The sequence below is a fragment of the Drosophila hydei genome, unplaced genomic scaffold (assembly GCF_003285905.1).
Source record: "Drosophila hydei strain 15085-1641.00,03,60 unplaced genomic scaffold, DhydRS2 tig00000250-arrow-arrow-pilon, whole genome shotgun sequence".
NCBI lineage: Eukaryota > Metazoa > Arthropoda > Insecta > Diptera > Drosophilidae > Drosophila > Drosophila hydei.
The window spans coordinates 685,567-704,567 of record NW_022045696.1 but is presented as its reverse complement, the minus strand read 5'-3'; the positions used below and the strand labels follow the sequence as shown (position 1 = coordinate 704,567).

Below are 19,001 nucleotides of genomic sequence, written 5' to 3'. Positions count from 1 at the left end.
GCTACTTGCATGCTGCTCGCACTGCACAGTGGTACAATGTCATTTGCTCAAAACGAAATTCGAATGAAATTCAAAGCTGATAGGTTAGAAACATTGTCGTGCTGCGATCTTTGATTGCTGTCAAAACTTAAGGGAGTTGCGGAGAGTAAATCATTCAAAATGCATTTTACCAAACTGAAAAACACTTTAAGAAACTAATATTCCTTGATTCCTTGTATATCAAAGGCATTTTCACTTTTGGACAGCTCAAGTCTATAGGGTATCTCGGGTGTCTAGGCAATGCTGTAAGCTCATGCTTCAAGTGTCCGAGAGAAACTTGAAATTTTGATGTATATTCCATGAGTAACCTCGTCCTATTAATTGTTAAGACTCTCCCGACACAACCACCAGGTGCCACATCTTCCAAAGTGTAAAGAATCTGTTAGCCAACGCAAAAAACAATGTTCTGCATCAGCATTCGATTGCGCGTCTCCACAATCCCCTTAGGCATCACAGCGATCCATACCACGACTGTCTTATAGAGTGAAAACTGCAGAGAAAGGAGCTTGATTCTATTTATAGAATTCCATTTAAGTGTATGTGTGTACATAGAGAAAGTGCCTTTGCTTGGCGCCATTCGTCACGTGGATTCCTTCAATAACTTCCGTGCTTAAGACATTTTAAATAGTGCAAGGAAGGAGACTTCCTATAAGTATTTAAGACTACAGATGATACTCCAAAGACTATATATACCTAGGCATCCATACATAGCTCTACATACAATGCAAGAAATTATTTATTAAGACATCAAATTGTAATCCAGTAATAAAATACAGATCTGCATTTTTACGATTCTATGCGTTCTCTTAGTACGGAGTAGTGCTCGGATCTGGAGGTCTGGCATCAGGGAGCGTGGGCTTCTTCGTGTTTCTTCTGCTGCGCCGAAATGTTGTCCTTGTGGGAGAGAATACTTTTCTCCACCTCGGTCGGATAGGCGTTATAGCGGTGATCGTATTTCCAGCTCTTGAGAGTATTCACGGCGTGGCTCGGCAAGTTTCCACAACCCATTGGCTGCTCCTCGCCAAGAATCCTGTCTATGTCCCTATCACAGTTTCGCATTTGTCCCATCGAGGTATCTGCCTCTGTGCCTTCGGCAGTGGGACGCTCAATTCTTTAGGCGACTCCTGCGCCGATTCGTTGCTAAGGATCTTATCAAAGCGATCACTACCTGCATTTTCGATGACAACTGGGTGTTATACTCCTTGCTGAGAACAGGACTTAACCGCATTGAATACTGAAGGCATCACTGTCGCACTCCGCTGCTCAACATCAGTTCGTTGGCCGCCATTGCAGCCAAAGCAAAGGACTCGACGGAACACTGAGAGTGAAATACGTTCGCTTATGGCACAAGCCTTCATTAGGAAGTGACTTGACGGCCCGATTTCAATTTCGAGTCCACAAACTCAAAGCCTACGCTGACACATGACATTCTGAGTCAAGCATCTGCTTTGAATTCGAATTCGAACTCGAATTCAAATTGAATTTCAAATGTGCTCAGTTCAAGCCTTGACTTGGCGCTGTCGAAAGTTTTACTAACCAAAGTAAATTTATATTAAGAAGTCATTTAAGGCGCCTCAGTTGAATATATTTGTGGAAAATTATGGAGTGAAAGGAGTATATTCGTTTGAGCAATGTTAGTGTTGATGTTCGACCTTGCTGTCCATGTGAAGAAAAGCAAGAGATTAGTCCCTGATGCGAATCAGGAATTACTTTTAAGAAACGTTATACAAGCTATCATAATTTTAGTAGTATTAGAGCTTTAAACTTGATCAATTTGTGGGGGCTTGATAAATTGGGCTCAACTAGAAAGGAACCGGAATCTTCACGGCTCAATCACTGGTTGCCTCCTTCACAGAGACAATATAAATAAATTTAATAAATTTGCTTCATAGTTTGACCAAGTCAAGTTAATATTTCGATAGATGCTAAGTGCAGTTGCACCACTGTGCACACTGGTGCGTAAGCTTCTTTGGCTTGAGAGTTGTTTGTGTGGCGGAGCCTCAATGCGAACCTCTAGCCACAATCGACTGCAATTAACTACCATGATATATGACCAATCCCATATGTGGCCGGAGACCGAGTCGAAGTTCGGCTGGGCCTGAGCCGCTTGTTACGGTTTGTGTTTTAGTTGGCTTTATTGCCGTTTTGCCGCTGCTTTATTGCACTTTTGGCAGCTAATATTTATTGGCCATAATTAACGGGTCTGGCCGTGTGGTTCTAACCAAACTGGCTGCCCGACAACGTTTTTTTGCCCCCCATTTGCCCAGCCCAACGAGCGCTTCGGAGATCGGAGATCAGAGAGCAACGGACATTTGGGCACGGCTTCCGGGCAGTTGAGTTTCTAGTAATTGCTCTCAACTAAATCGAAAGTGACATATACATATTTATAGATAAATATATATATATATGTTGCATGTATGGGTGAGTGCTCGCTTGCCACATATAAGGAGTTTTCTATTATGTCAGGAGCCCAGCTTCATAGCCATAGCCATGGCCATGGCTCGATAATTATATTGGTGATTGCATGTGCATAGCGATGCATAAAATGCAATCTCATCTTTCACCCGCTGCCATTCAAATCAAAGTCGAGTCGAAACTTGAAATTCAATGTGTTTCTTCTTCTACTTCGTCTTATTTTGGCGTTGTGAAAAGCAGCGCGGAAATTATGACGCGTTTTTCTTTGGCATTGAATGAGAAGGTAAAGTGAATGTCTGAAACTTATCAAAAGGCTAAATGCAACTGTTGTTATTGTTGTTGTTGTTATAACAGTAGCACGTTTGTGGCAGGTGGGCAGGCTGCTTGGCCAGCTCCATCTACAGCTTCAGCTTAAGTCTTGGCTCGGCTCTGTTGCCTGGCCGGAAGCGTTAACAAATTTGCGCAGAGATCGTTTTGGTTAGCCAAACGGCAAATGGCGCCTCGGCACGCGCATCATCATCATTCACATTGCCAACATTGAATCATTATCATCATCATCATCATCATCATCATCATCGGCATCAACATCATCAGCATCGTTAGCTGCAACAAATCCATTTTCATTTGTTGTTGCCGCTTTTCGCTGTTGCGGTTCGCGTTGCGGTTGTTCGCTTTTCAATTACAGCTGCCAAAATACACAGCGAAGGCCCCAAAAAAATATAAAATAAATAAATAAATAATACTCCAGTCCACACAAGCATTTGAGACTTCATTCGCGCTGTTCACTTGTTGTGATTAGATTCATTGTCTGCTTACCATAAACAATTTACACGAACTTGAACGGCATCTGGCATCTGGGATAACTACCGGACAGGGCTGGGCTAACCAATAGCAACTGCCATTGGGCGGTAAATGGATCTTGGATTGGAAGAGGCTCTGCTTAAGTTTGAATCCAGTTTTCCACTTCTCGTTCAATAACTTTTGCGTGCATTGTCCGCTTGGCATAAGCAGCTAAACGTGGGATAGCCTTCACATGTGTATTTACCACAAGCCAAGGCTTTTATATATATATATATATAGTATAAATATTTTTCCTACCTTAAGCAAAGCATAAGACCTGATGTGAAGGCAGTAGAAATAGTCAAAAAAAAATACAGAAATATATCACAGTTCATTAAAATATGAGCCCCAAAGAGGTGGCGGGATAACATAATTAATAATCATAATGAATAATACGAATCATGCATTATGCATTCAGAATAGTTCTGCATAAGCGATCATATGAAGTAAATGCTAATGAGTTAATCACTGAAGGCTTTGGCGGGGCTCTGGGCACGTTTCGAAGCGAGCAAATAAATGGCTTCAATTTGTCTGGCAGGTCTTTCAATGCTCGAATTCGAAACCAGATTGAAATTGAAATTGAGATTCGAGTTCGAATCGAATGCATAATGAGAGTCGACAAATTGCCGGCAATTTATTGTGCAATCGCCGCACTTCGCATTCCACATACCGAATTTCGAATTCCATATTCCGTATTCCATGTTCCAATTTCAATTTCAATTCCAATTCCAATTGTCGGCGGCCAACGATGGTTCTCACAATTGCGGCAATCGAGTGCAGTGGCTGTGCAATTAATGCGATTTAATTATAGTACTTCACCAAGGTGGGTCTCTGGGGCCCAGCTGCCATTTGGTCATTTTCCCATTTGGCCATTTGGCCATTTGCTCAATGGGCAATGCAATAAAATTGCATTCATATTACGACGAAATGCAAATGAAGAAGTCAACAAATTCCAAATACTATTTTTTGCCATGTAGTGAAAATTGCAAATCGCATTTGTTGCTGTTGCTGTCGATGTTGCTAATGTTGCTGCTGTTGCTGGTGTTGCTGGTGTTGCGCATGCGTGTGAGCGGACAATAACAACATTGCACTCACTCGCATAAATCGTTGACAAAGGCGTTCAACAACAGCGCGAACAACGAAATCAATTGAAAGCCAAAAGCAACAACAAAAATTCAATGAAAATAAAAATGTCGAAGTTTCAATACTCTTTACACATATAATAACTGTTATTTACATAAGGCCCTTACCAAGTTCAAGAATTTGATAATATTGTTGCGCAGGTTTTTCATATGCTAAATTCTAATCCGAGAATTGTCAAGTGACAAAAATGTGCGGAAAGAGAGGTATATGAGAGAGTATGAGGGATATATGAGACTGAAAGAGAGAGAGAGGAAGAAACAGATAGATAAACAGATAGATAGATAGAGAGAGAGAGAGAGAGAGAAAGAAGAAAGAGAGATTTCAGTTCTTAAAGGTATTCGAAAAAGTACTTCATTCGCCTTAAATGTCTTATTTAAAAAGCTACGATTATTCAGTTGTCAGATTTGGAATCAGCAAGTTAACTTATTAACTAAATTTCATCAAATACAGTAAGCTTTTGTAAATACTTTAATTGTCTCCCATAATACCTAAGCCTTCATGATTTCTAATTCGTAAATACAATAATATTTCGCTAAGTCTAACGTGCTGTGTTACATGAGTTGTGATAGTTGCAGTGTATATATTGGGAAAGGGTATATATCAAGTAGAGTAAAGCAACATGAAAATGCATGGAAATGAATGTGCAGCACGCGAAAAATGCATTATTTAATGCTGCGCTGCGAATACCAAGAAAATTGCAGAATTGGGCTGGAAGGAGAGTTGGGTAAGGCACAAGGAAAATCAATTTTAGTTTTGCTTTTGGCAACTCGAAACTGAAAACGCAAAAGCTTCTGATCTCTTGACAGAATCCAGTCTAATTTGACATATGTCACAAGGATTCGCCACACGCATCAAAAACAAGTGTAATTATAGTAATAATATTATATACATTTAATATTATCTAGTATACTAATACATACAGTGTGTACAGACTATGTGGACTAATCGATGGGTGCTATGTTACCCAGAGTGCGCAGATAGAGTTCGGCAGATCCGCGGATGCGCAGCTTGCGAGCACAGAGCTTTACCAGCCAGGGTAAGTTGAGGTAGTCGGCGCCCTTCATTATGGCCCGCACGGTGGCCAGCTTCTCGCGGAGGAACTCCTTGTCCCAGTCGTCGATGTGGCGTTCGATGTCGACGGGCTCCGTTTTATTTTGTACCCAGATGGGCTCCTCGTCGGCCATGTGGTACTCCATCCAGAGCAGAATTTTGAGCAGGACCTCGTGATCGATGCCGTGTAGCGGCAGTATCAGCTCCTGGTGTGTGCCATCGGCCGAGCTGTTCTGACACATATCCTGAACGACCTTCGAGCGACGCAGCACCTCGAAGTCGATGCGTATAAGGAAACCATCTCTAGTCTCTAATCGGACGTGGTTCATGGTGTAAAAGAGGGAATGAAACGCGTTTGCATTCAAGATTTTGACAAATTGGCTTCTACGCACAGAAAGTTTAATTGACTTCTCTCGATAGACTCGATAAAAATGTGACAGACGAATCTGTCATGGCCATACCTGCACTTGGAAGAGTATTGCAGTGTTGTTCAATTTACACTAAAATTGCTTTTAATTAAGTGTTTATGTTCTTTTTTCCGTATTCTACATTTATCGAAAGGCTGCCTAGTTGGCTCAGCAAACTCGCGAACTCGTCACAGCCAAAGGGCCAACTTCAATAGGCCAACTCGCAGACCACCCTCTAGACCGTACGTCATGCCTACTGAAGTTCCCAAATTGCACTGCTTTCATATTTACTAGCCAAAAGATGTAGCCAACCACATTTCCGTTTGACTCCTCTATGGCAGCTGGATAGTTAATTTGACATAGTTTCAATAATTTATTAATTGATAGAAATTAATTGTTACTTTGACAAAGGCAATGTCAATGGCATGTTCGAAGCACAGAAGCTATTAAGGAAAACATTTAATCATATTAAGAAACTTTGTCTTGACTCAAAATTGGGTCAACTGCTGCTTGGGTCAAGAGATGTGAAGGTGGCTCAATGCTTGTGGCGCTACTAACTCGAGTGCTGAGGTATGAAGTTGTGCTTACCTTTTATTTGATGTCATAAAGCGAGCGAGAGTTATACAACAATATAACAAATAACAAATTAAATAACATTTGGAACTTTGCCTAGGCTCAAAATTATTTATATAACGTTTCTTATACGCTTCTTCTGCTAATAATTTTTAAAATATATTGAATGTTATAGCAGCCAATTTTATTGAATTTTAAAAAGAATTTATGGCTGTTTAATGGATAAATATTGTAGAGCTGTCAATTGAATTTCTTAGATAATAGCTAAAAGAATAAAAAGTGGGCGCTAACCTGAGGACGGGCAGAGTTTAGAGAGTGAAATCCTTAAAGTTGCATCTTTTGCTTTTCGAATATAAATTGCTTGCATTCGTGTCTATAACAGGCCTTAGTATATATATAGTTCTTTATGTATACTTGCGCTTCCATTAATGCTTATGCAGATAAGCACTAGAATGCTTTAAGCAGCTGCGCCTTGGGGAACACTCGCGACACGAGCACTCGTGGTTAGAGACATCAAACTTACTTCGATAGCAGCATCCTCATAAGATTCGCCAGATGAAGCACATTCTAGAAGTTCCTTAGGCCCCTGCGGACAGGTCACATTTACCGGCTGCCTGCGAAGTTAGCGTCTTGCATTTCAGTGGAAGATCTCCGTCAAAGTGTGAATTTCGGTTCGGCTTAGTGTTGTTGGGCAACCCTGCTTAAGTGTTGTAAAATGTCGCGCATTTAACTACCGCAAGTCACAGCAAATTTTTGAGAGCTCTTTGACACTTGCCTTCACTTGGAGGGCCGTAAAACCAGCTGCAAACAGCAAACAGAAATTGAAAATAAAAACGAAAACGAAAACGAAAACTTTCTCGACATACTTCACAAACAATGGGCGTTTGTGGGCGTGGCCCGTTAACTTGTGTGCCACAGCAGCAAGTGCAAAAGTGCATGGGATTTAGCGAAAAGTCGCAGGTGAAAACCCATGAGAAACGCCGACTACACTTTGCTTAGCTCCGCTTGCCACAGCGCTCACCCACTGCTCGTGAGAACCTGGAGTGGAGCATGAATGGAAATATACTCCAGATCCTGATCTGGCCCATGCTGCTGCCACAGAAGTCTTACCTCTGAGCATTGCCAAGGTCTTTCAGTTTCGCAAACACTTTCATTCGTGCCGAGCTGCACTTGAACTAATGCCAGGTGTCGCTTCAGCCACTTTCAGGTGTCACAGGTCAACCAGACGTGAAAGCGTTTCACACTGAGAACTTTACGTCTTTACCGTTACACGCAAAACCGGACCACTGCCAATACTAAAACAATGTGAGCTATGGCAATACTTAGAGAAACAAACTTTGGGCTTACAGCTGACTATTAACCATTAAAAGCTGTGAAGAAATTGGCCAGAATCAGGAAAAGCTTTGCTGAAACCTGCCAACTGTCTGGAGTAGCAACTGAGTTTTAAGAGGAGAAAATGCGTTTCGCACGAGTTGAAGTCTTATGAAATCATAACGTTGCTGGTTCTGCTGCCACAAACCAAAAGCAGAGCATAAAATGAACTAATAAGACTCTATTTCTATACTAAGCACATAGGGTATATTGATGTATTATGTGGCAGACTCCATAAAGTATTTTATATTTTATTTCACAATACTAAAAAGTCTGCTCTAGCCACATTTGAATGTCACTATCACCGAGTTTGGCTGAGAAAGTGCATCTAGAAGCAAAGTTATTTAACAACTAATGACCCATGCTTAAGTTTATAAGGAGGCGCAGCCCAAGCGCTGCCTGTGTTGACTGCGCGGCAAGCAGAGCGCGTGGCAGAGAAGAGTATAATGATGGGAATATCAGCTGTACGCAGGCTTCTGCTTATCTTCCAGTCAGGCACTGCCGATTTGTTGTTCTTTACTCTGGATCTTTAAGTGAGCTCCGCTTCTAGGGTTATCCGTGGGAGATACAGTTTGCCCTATTCCTGCCACCTTTACCCTATCTTATATCAAATATTTGTATCGAATTGAAATGAAACTCTGTACTAAGCACACTTAAGCTAAAGTCTGTGTCCAACTTAAAGACAAAGTGCAACAATGTTGTGGAGTTTTAGCTTAACGCTCCGATAGACTGTGAGTAGTCACGCGCTCACTCCCTTAGTCATTCAGTCATTCATTAGAGAGCGATAATGCCTGAGCAGTTTGTATATCCGACTTGAGATATATCCATTCGATTCTTGGATCTGAAAGTTTTCCTTAAATACGGTTCGTACAGAGCGCTTGAGTTGCCATTTCCGTTGCATTTTAATTTACTCACTGCCCAAGTCAATAGTATTATTTGCTTATTTTTATGGGCTGCTTTTTTCCCCAATTTTGTTGAGAGGTTTCGTTTTTGGTTGCTTGTTGCAAGGCACGAAATATGCAGAAAAATGATTTAATAAGTTGTTCGACAACAATTCGAAGTCAACCGGATATCGGACTGTGCAGAGAGCTTGGCCGAATGGTGTTGCAATTTCCCTAAGTTGTTGTTGCTGTTGCTGCGGCAGTTGCATGTGGCAACAAATGCGTGTGGCACGATCGGACGAGCCGTTCGTCAATTAAACGTTAGTCGAATTTGCAGCTTGCGCCCAATTAATGCCCCCAGTGGCACGACAGACAGCGGCAGCTCCGCCAGCTCCACTCTCCACTCTCCAGTCTCCGCTTCACACTCTCCACTTGCAACTCGCAAGACGATTAATCAAAGAGTCAAGCGTTTTGACGCTTATCGAACGTTTTAACGCCTGATGATGATCGGTTAGTTAGGACTGAGCTGGCAGCGGCTGTGGCAGATGCTGACGACAATCGTCAGCAGCAACAACAACAGCAACAACAACATTGATTTACGAGTTCCGCTCGCACAATCTCACGCTTGGGGCTTGGACTCGTAGTGCAGCCAGCATCGATTCATTTGCTTTTCGGCTGCATTCGCTCATTCAATTTATTCAATTCATTCATTTGGCATCTCGCGTAAAACATTTGTCGACCTCACGTACCGATCGACAGCATGACGTCGGCTACCTGCTACCTGCTACCTGGCAACCCTCTTGCCACCTCTCAGCAATAATTGTTTTTTTTGTGTGTGTTGTCTTTTACGATCATTGTTTAATCACCGACAAACTTTTGGCTGCCTCTGCAATCATTTTGTTGATGTCTTTGGCGCTTTGATCGAGCCGGCGTTTCATGCATAATAGAGTTGTTGTTGCTGCGGCGAGTGATGTGTAGCACTTGGCCAACGGAAAGCATTCAAATTCCCATTTAGGCTTCGGTTAAACGTATCGACAACGAATCCATCGACTGCTCAGCTGCTCCACCTTTGGGCAAGCGCCAAGGCCGTCCGAGCATTTCAAGGGCAACAGCAGCTGCTTTTCCTCTAGTCGATCTCGCTTTATGTTGACACTTGCAGTTTGGGGCTTCATCGTGCGTCTGCTCAGGCAGTCGTGGCACGTCTCTGCCTCAAAGTCTCTCAGTGGCGTTGATAACTGAACTCTGCGATGCATGTTGCTGAAGTCACAGTCACTGCAGCCTGAAAGTCTCAGTCTAGATCGATCTTACTCCATTTCAAGGAATTATGTATTATCTTGTTTTGTGCAAGCTTTTCGAACAGCTAAGAGGTACATGTATTTCTGTTGAGTTGATTCGACTTAGACTTGGCTCGTCGAGCTAGATACTCAACTGTTAATCGATAAGCCTTTACATTCCGCTGAAACTAATTAAATCAAGTGATTGAGCATACGTCAAACTCTTCAACTCAGCAAAGCATGCAAGCAAAAGAAAGTAGAAGTGTATACAAGTACTTCAAGCCCTTCGCTCTCTTCATAATCTCCAAGGTATCTGCTAGTCGGGCACTTCATGCATTGCATACTCTTTCGCACTATTCATAATGGACAAGGTATATGCTAGTCAGACACTTCATACTTTGAATACTTCTGCACTCTCTAGTTAATTGGTAAAGAATCATCATCATCATGGATACTTCTTCCTGCTCTTCATAGTCGGCAAGGTAACTGCTAGTCAGGCACTCCTTACTGCTGTCATCTTTAAGAACTCATTCAATTTTCTCTTCTTTATATGCAAATCTAGTTAATCTAGTAATTTTTACTAATTGTTGTTGACTCATAAAAATATCTTTGTTTGGTTTCAGTTTTATAGCCAATAATTTTTTTTGTTTTTTCTTTGATTTACCTATTAATTCCCATAACAAGCTAAGAAGGTAATGCTAAAAGCTAGACAAACTATAAGCATAGATAGTATTTAATCTGCTGTGGGTAAGGTCGTGGTTGGGGAACCGCCGTGTGTAAGCATTCCCAAGCGCTGTGCTCGGGCTCCATTGCGATCATTAAGAGTGGAGAGTGCAGAGGGGAGAGGGGAGAGGGGAGAGGGGAGAGCTAAGTGTGAGGCAAGAAAACGTAAACTAATTAACACATCGACACCTAAAACCAATGCGTACAGACAGATAAATATGGGTCGGTTAAGTCGAGCTCTATATATACACCTATATATATATAATATATATATATATATATATATATATATATATATATATATATATATATATATATATATATATATATATCTAGAGTTGACTTAGCGCCTAACTAATGTAATTTTGATGTACTGAGCAAGCAGATTTGAGCAAACAGCTGGAAAAATGTGTGTGCCACTTGCGTGTGTCTCTCTCTCTCTCTCTGTATGTGTGTGTGTGTGTTGCAAGCAATTAACTGGGCGTCAAGTGTTGCCCAACTCGAGCTTCACTTGAATCGGGAAACTATCAAAGAGCCACATATCCAAATGCATTGTGACACACTCTCAGCTCGAGATGGCCAAGTGAAGTGTGAGTAGACCCTCCCCCTCCCCCCTCTGATTTGGCAACTTTTGGTCAATTCCTGAAGCGTGCGCTCATTGGATCGAACGATTTCCGCCTTTCGCCTGCAACTGCATGACGATGTCGCTGCGGATGTCGACGACACCGACGATTACAACGAGGTAGAACTGATTGCAATGCCAATGCCTAGACCTAGACCCGACCCGAATCAGCCTTGATAGATTTGTGGGCGCGGCGCCGCGCGGCCTGGGAGCAGTCTGTTACCGTTTATAAATCTCTTAATTAAGCACTCATTAAAATGCTAATTACGCATTTTAAGCAATTCCATTTCAACATTTTCAGCTAATATAATTGTTGGCTTTTTCTTCACGCGGCTTTGCGTTCCATTTCAATGGCATCGAGCTGGGGCCCGGACCCCGACCAGACCAGTAATTGGCCATAAAAACCTTGGCGCTGCTTCATTACGTTTCTCTGTTCTACTCGCTAATTGCACTTGCAGCTGTTCCGTCTACCCGATTTCTATATATTTACGCCTTCGAAACAAATTAAATATAAAACTATACCTATTTCTGCCTTTGCCATCCACCAAATGTGCAAAGTCGCTCAACTTCGCACCACTTTCAACACGTTTCCCACTGCTTAGCTCAACTCGTTCTAGTTATTTCGGGTGCTTTTTTTAGAGTAGGACAAGTTTGAGGTATAGTAAAACCAAGAAGTATATTTTTAGAATTAATGAAACGAGCTTAATTCGATATAAGTTTGTATGACATTAATGTTTAATAATGATTTCGGTTATGTGGTCACCATGGCTGAGCATATAAGGCGCACTCCAATTTTTCCAATCATTGCAATTATGACCATCGTCGTTTTGTGAAGACATTTTAACCAAATACTCCGCCAGTTTGCTCATAAACAGTAATTTCCTGTGGATGTAATTCTGTTTTGACTTCAACTTGTAGATCATCCTCATCCTCACTTCAAATACGACAAATCTGCCTTTTTATGTACCCATTCAACGTCTTCAAGTGGACGAAGTTTGACGAACATAACCTTTATTTTGACCAACATTTCAACAATTGGCAAGCGTTTTTCTATTATAAGTCTATAATAAAATGTCAAGCAAAACTTAATAGAAAGCAACTATCAGTTGCGAAATGCGTTTGCTAAATAAAACAGTGTTGCCAACCCAAGTTGAGAAACTCTAAAATAAAAATCCTTTACCATTCTGTTATTCGTATATAACATATATGTGAGAGGTTAACTTTCATCATTTCCTTCACATCACATATAATGAGATTCATATGCATTTTTCAATGTGAAAAGCTTAAATTTATGCTTGAGTTTTTCAAAATATCTGGGAGGATTGCAACTCGAAGGGAGTCGAATGCTCGAATGGCTCTATGGCCTCTGTGAATAGTCCTCAGGATGACAGCTTAAAGCATTTGCAATCTTAAAGTTGGAAGTCAACAGGAATTGCAGAAGCTTAATATAATCGGAATTTGTAAGAATTTGTTTGAGCAATTACAATATATGGGAATTAATGGAAACTTGTGTGGCGCTTGGGCCTTTCTTTGAAGCAACGCAAATGCAGCAAAGATTTGCCACCTTCTTTAAAGCTACGTGGGCATCTTTGCTAGGCATCTATGCTTCCGAGTAAGAATTCCAACGATTCCAACTGAATGTGGCGATTAAGGCGCACTATGTTTTACAGGTCTTTCAGATCCTTTTCGAACATAAAAATATATATAAAATTGAACAAATAAAATGCCTATAAAAAATATATAAAATATTTAAAATATTATTATATATAAAATATGTATAATATATAATAATATAATAAAATATTATTGTATTTTAAATAAATATTTTATATATATTTATATATTCTCATACCATAACCTTTTTCTTTGTCATTTTTGTTTGCAGTGCCCCAATTGACGCTGGGCTGCGTCATGTTGTTCTTGTCGCTGCCTATGCACTATGTAGAGCAACAGCAACAAGTGTTGGCCAAGAGTGACAGCTGCATTGAAAAGCGACTAAAAGGCTGCCAGAAATTCAACTAATTTACCTAAGGGAAACAACAACAACAAACGAAAAGTGCGCAAATTTATAGCCAGAAGCAATTAGAACGAACAAAGCACATTGAAGAGAAACTTGAGGACAGGTGTGAAAAGCAGTTAACAAATTGTTGCTGCTATTTACAACAACAAGCACAACAACAACGAGATCACAAACAAGTGTTGCCGTTCCAGCAAATGCAAAACAACCATTCTGTGATATCTTAAGATCCAAAGGTAAGCAAAAAGCCACAAGAGTCGAGCCCATTGAGAGCCAAGTGGAACGGAAATGCATTTGCCATAAGCCCAAGTCTTATGACGTTTTCAATTATCAGACAAAAATTAAGACTAAGACGAACATTTACAGATAGAAGGTGACAAATAGCTGAGTAAAAGTTGAGAGTTTTCAACTTTTCTATCTATATATGGATCATTAGCAGAGTTTGATAGACTTTGAAGTCTTCTTAGGAAATCCAGAGAGAGTTTTCTATGTGGATCGTTAGCAGAGTTTGATTGACTCTAAAGCCTCCTTCAGAGCTCCAGAGATATCTTTGGCTATTACTCAGTATCGACCTAAAACTAAAGAAACAGACACTTCATAGTATCACAACCAATATCAAAAACAGCTGACGAAGCAAATAGAATTAGTAAATTTAATATATATATATATTCCTAAAGCATATATGGGAATACCTAGAAAGCTGTACTTACTTTATTTACCGTCCTATAGCTTAAGATATCTCCTAGTCAAGCACTCCCGACTGGAGCATTACTTTTTATTAGTTTTGACTCTTGTAAGTCCTTAACTAAGACTGAACGACTTACATGAGGTATCAAAGTTAGAATTAGTCATCAATTTCCAGGTGTCTCTGATTTGATAACTGGATTTGATTGGATTCTTTAAGTTATCAATTGCTCGCTTTTTCGTTTCATTTAATAGTGTCTTAAAAACACAGCAGTTATAGGCACTTAATATATATTTTGAGATGCAACAGTTCATGTTTCACTCAGATGATTGAGATACAAAAGTTGATGCTTTATTTCAAAGGCATATTTAATAACTTAACATTTGGCAATTGTGCTTTCGTATGTTCCCATACTCGATCGTGTTGATGTTCAGATTAGAGGTGGAGAAATATCGATGTGGGCACCATCGATATTCAACGACTGTAACCATCGATGGTATAGCCCGACACATATAAGAAAATTGTGCTCTATTTTAACAAAAAGTTACGATTCAGAAACAAGAAAATGTTTAAATTTTCTTCTTTAAGTCGTGTCCGCCTAACCGAAATAATTTGGCCCGCCTTGCTGAATGCCCTTTCAGATTCTACGGACGTAGCGGGAAGGTGGGGGTACTTGCAGAATAGGCTTTTAATAGAGAAGCCCACTATCGAAAGTGTCTGCTACTATCGATTGTGGCTTGATAGAGCCCAAACATCGATAGTGCCATCGATTGCTCTCCACCTCTAGTTCAGATGGTCATAAGTTGCTCAATGTGACTGAGCGGCGAAAAGTCACTGCAGGACTCTCCCCCAGTTGAAAACAATTAATTCTTTAGCGATCTCTAGAGCTGTTAATATTGATGAATTTTAGTGTTCTTGATGTAGTATAATTTCATCAAGGTATCATTAAAAACCACTGTAATACAGATCTACGCCAGCCTAATTAAATTTCACACATTGCTCAAGATCAGGCAATGTGAGCTAAACAAAGGCAATAAAAGATCAACAGCAACTGAACGTTAGTGATGAAGAGAGTTTCTTATTTTAGTGCATGTTAAACACTTTCGATATCATTGTTAATTACATATATTGTAAAGAGGATGTATAGGAGTAGCGATGCTGTGCAGCGGGCGAATAATAAACTAACTAGTTGATAGTCGCTGGGCCAGTCGATGTTATGTTAAATTTGAAATGTTGGCTGAAACGCAACGCTGACATGATATATAGACTATAATGCATGGATAGATCGCGTTTAGCATGTGACAACAGGCGATATTCCAGCGCAACCGTCAATTAGTGACTGCAGATTGGCATTGCCGGGTTCGGCCGCTAGGCGGCGCCACTGAACGGTGGGTGTAATTGGAGCTGTTGCCCTGCTGCTGATTGGCTGCGACTTAGTTAGCTGCACTTATAAATAATATGCAATGTGCCAATCTAAAAATGAAGCAATAAAAAAAACAGTGTTGACAATGACGAACAACAACAACAACAACAACTGCAGCAGCAGCAGCAATTGCATCGAACCAGTCACATTCTTAAACTGTCAGTGAGAATTAGAGAGCAAATTATGCTAACTAAATATGCGACGTGCAAATATTTTTCAAGCGAACTGCTGCAATCGCCGCACAGCGGGACTCGGGCCACGCGAACTGCTGCTCTGGACTGGTTGCTGGCAACTGGTAACTGGGCGTGGCAGCTGCCAATCGAGCCATCGACATCGAGGGGGGAGGGGTCTTTTGTGTTATGTAAGCTCTGCAATTTGGCTGGGCAACCCTCCCCCCTCGCCTCTCTTCGCCCCTTTTATTATAATTATAGATGCGATCAGTGGACAAATTCAATTTCAACTATTTTACTCTAGGACATTGAAATTGAAATTGAAATCGAAACTGAAATGGAAATTGAAATCGAAATCGAAATCGGAATTGGGAATCCTGGAAACACAGCGGAATTAAGTCAGGCTAATGGAGTCGCTATTGCGAAAGATCTGCTTTGGTTTTATTCATTTTGTTTGGCTGCTAAATATGTCACGGGGCTTGGTTTGTTGTGTTTTGTGTTGTGTTTTGGCTTTGCCGCTGCCAAAGTGAATAACTTAACACAAGAGTCGCAAAAGTCGTCGGCTCCAATTGCGCCACGGTAGTTAAAAGGTGTCAATCAAGCTGCCTGACCAACATGCAACCCATTGGCCAGACCCAAAGCCACAGCCACAGCCACAGCTAGCCAGAGAAACCAGAGTAGCCAGAGCAGAGCGAGCATTCGAAGTGATCAGAGCCAGTGCTGCGCCACTTAGCCGAATAAAAGCTAGATTAGCTTCGATTTCAAGCATATATCTCTGAGTAACTGGCTAGGCCTGTAATAAGTTTTACTGTTATCCTTTAAATATATATATATATAAGGGTTATAAGGGCTTATAAGGGTTAAGTCAAGTCAACACTACAAATATATATATATATATATATATATATATATATATATGTATATATATATATAATATGAATATAATATTTATAGAGTGTTGACTTGACTTAACCCTTATAAGCTCTACTATTAGAAAGATAATGATAAAAGAGAGAGAGAAAAAGCTGGGCAAAAGTTTCTAGGTTTCTTTGCTTTTTCTTTTTATCAGAATTTAGAAGCCTTAAGAAAAATAAAGCTAACATTCTGATAAAATTTAGTTAACCGAAAATCAGACCGTTCTGAAGTGTTTTCATGTTCTAAAACTGAATTTTATTAGATATATACTAATATATATTATATCTATAAATTAATATATTATATTTATATCATGTCCAGTACTCTAGATATTCTAAGCCTGAAGTGAAAAAGTACGTCATTGGAAAGCATTTCAGATACAAAATCCAAAAGTATTTCTGCTCAAAAATCCATACGAAAACTTTTTAAAAATCTCTATGGTAATATGTTTTTTATATTATAATAATTCTTATATATATATATATATATTATATTATAAAAATTTGTAAAATATTTGTATTGAGCTATTAGCTTTTTTTAGCCTTTTTTAAGCATATTCAATACGAATACCAAAAAAGTTTTTGAACTGAATTAAAAATCCTATAAATATAAATATTTTAAATCACAATATTTTTTATATATTCAAATGTTTTTTGACCCAGGTACTTTATATTATTAATAATTTATGTAATAATAAATACCTTAAAACAAAATTTAATATTAAGTTTTACGATATTTACTAAGAAGTTCGAAGAGATAGAGACTTGCATCTCAGCTGCCGCTTGTTATATGGGTTCATTTAAAGCGATTAAAGCAACCAAATGTGGATTATGGTTCTAAAAAAAATAAATTTTTATATACATTAATCGACTTCTTCAGGGTATGTCCCAGTCGTGCACTCCCGACTGAGCCACTCTTACTGCTATTTCATAAAAATTCGCATCGTTTGCCAACGCGAGCTCCTCGTAGCATCTGTCTAGTTAGCTGCCAAGTCTTTTGGCCGCATGTCGTGTTAATTAAGCTCAACTGAAACAGAAATCGAAACAATTCTCTGCTCGCAGCCAAAGTGAACAATTCATGTTCCTAATCCATGTTCATTGGATATTTAGTTAGATATATTAAGGTGTGCTGGCAGCAGCAGCAGCAGCAGCTGTCGCCCTTTTGCTTAACTAGTTCAGCCCAGGCAGCTAAATACTTTGTCATTAAAGGCAAATCATGATGGAAGGCGAACGCCCCCGAACGGTCATCAAATCGCTTCACTTTGCATAATAAAGTTGTTGGCAGCGCGCCCTGCCCTGTGGTGCCCGGTGCCCAACTGCTTGGGCTCCATGCTCTGGATTCATGGCTGGGATCTGCATGTTCCCACGCCCAGTTTTTAGACCAGCTCAACAAACTTTGGCTCCGACAGCGGCTGTTGGCTATAAATGCAAATCAAGTGATTTTTTATTGCTCGCTTTATTGTTGTTGTTGTTGTTGTTGTTGCTGCTGTTGTGGGCAATCGATTTGAGCGTTTGGTTTGACTAGCGGAAATTGTTGGCTGCCCGCACCACCCTCCTCACGTCTGTTGTTTGACTGACACAGATTCGGCCCACATAATTGCTGGGCAGCAGCACGGCGCATACTGCGTATACGTAATTTTAAATAGCCAGCCAAATTACGCATACGACGCATGAACCCTCAGTCACAGCAATCGACGCAAGGGAAGACACGACACATGCTGTGGCACCTTCCAGAACTTCCGCCCGCATCAATTGGCGATCGCCACTCTCATTTGGCTCTTTGTTGCATTATGTAACGCCATTGATTAATCTATGCGGCTGCATTGCAACATGCCACAAAGAAATGATCTAAATCGAACAACCACAGCACAGCAAACAAACAGCAAACAACAGCTACGAGCTGTGAGCTACAAAAACACAAAGCACAAAGCACTAAGACCAGGCTTCAAATCAATGAATATTTTGTAAATATTTTGCTGTTGGCTGCGCTCTTCGTGTTTGCTGTAGCTGGCTAAAGTTATGCTTGGCGCGTAACTGGGACAACAGCAACAACAACAGCTACAACAACAACAACAACAGCAGCAATGGCCACACTCTCGCTTTCACGTCAGGCCAATCGAACACAGAATAAAAAATAAACAACAAATATTATATATACATATATATATTTATATAATATATGATTCGTGTGTGTGTGTGTGTGTGCAGTCAGCATATTTGGTATTCGTGAAACGGGTAAAAAGAAGTAAGAAATAGACGAAATATAATCCTAGCTAGATTATAATGAGCTGCTGAGTTTGATATACGGTCTCTCCAAGTCTCTGTCTATTCGTAGAACTAAAACTTATTAATTAAATTTAATATGACAAGTAAGAGTGAGACTAAGAGCCGCCCCGACTAGCAGATACCCTGAACCCTGCGAGGCGGTGATATTCCATTCATTGCAAGCAACAC

At 40.3% G+C, this 19,001-nt stretch overlaps 3 protein-coding genes across 4 annotated transcripts in view; 1 reads left to right on the top strand and 2 right to left on the bottom strand.

Annotated features, from left to right (window-relative positions):
* The window catches only part of LOC111603358, a 46,606-nt gene that overhangs the window by 16,436 nt on the left and 11,169 nt on the right, over positions 1-19,001 (top strand). For both annotated transcript variants that reach the window (XM_023320905.2, XM_023320904.2), the window contains exon 2: positions 13,224-13,591. The gene's annotated coding sequence lies outside the window, so the exon portion shown is untranslated. The remainder of the gene's footprint in view (positions 1-13,223; positions 13,592-19,001) is intronic.
* LOC111603361 (homeobox protein TGIF2LX-like) lies at positions 849-1,374 on the bottom strand. The gene is made up of 2 exons (XM_023320907.2): positions 1,208-1,374; positions 849-1,115 (listed from the first exon to the last, which is right to left on the bottom strand). Exon 2 carries the CDS (start codon positions 1,105-1,107, stop codon positions 883-885), a length of 225 nt encoding a protein of 74 aa, XP_023176675.1. The 5' UTR covers positions 1,108-1,115; positions 1,208-1,374; the 3' UTR covers positions 849-882.
* LOC111603360 (SKP1-like protein 11) lies at positions 5,363-6,552 on the bottom strand. The gene has a single exon (XM_023320906.2). It carries the CDS (start codon positions 5,814-5,816, stop codon positions 5,379-5,381), a length of 438 nt encoding a protein of 145 aa, XP_023176674.1. The 5' UTR covers positions 5,817-6,552; the 3' UTR covers positions 5,363-5,378.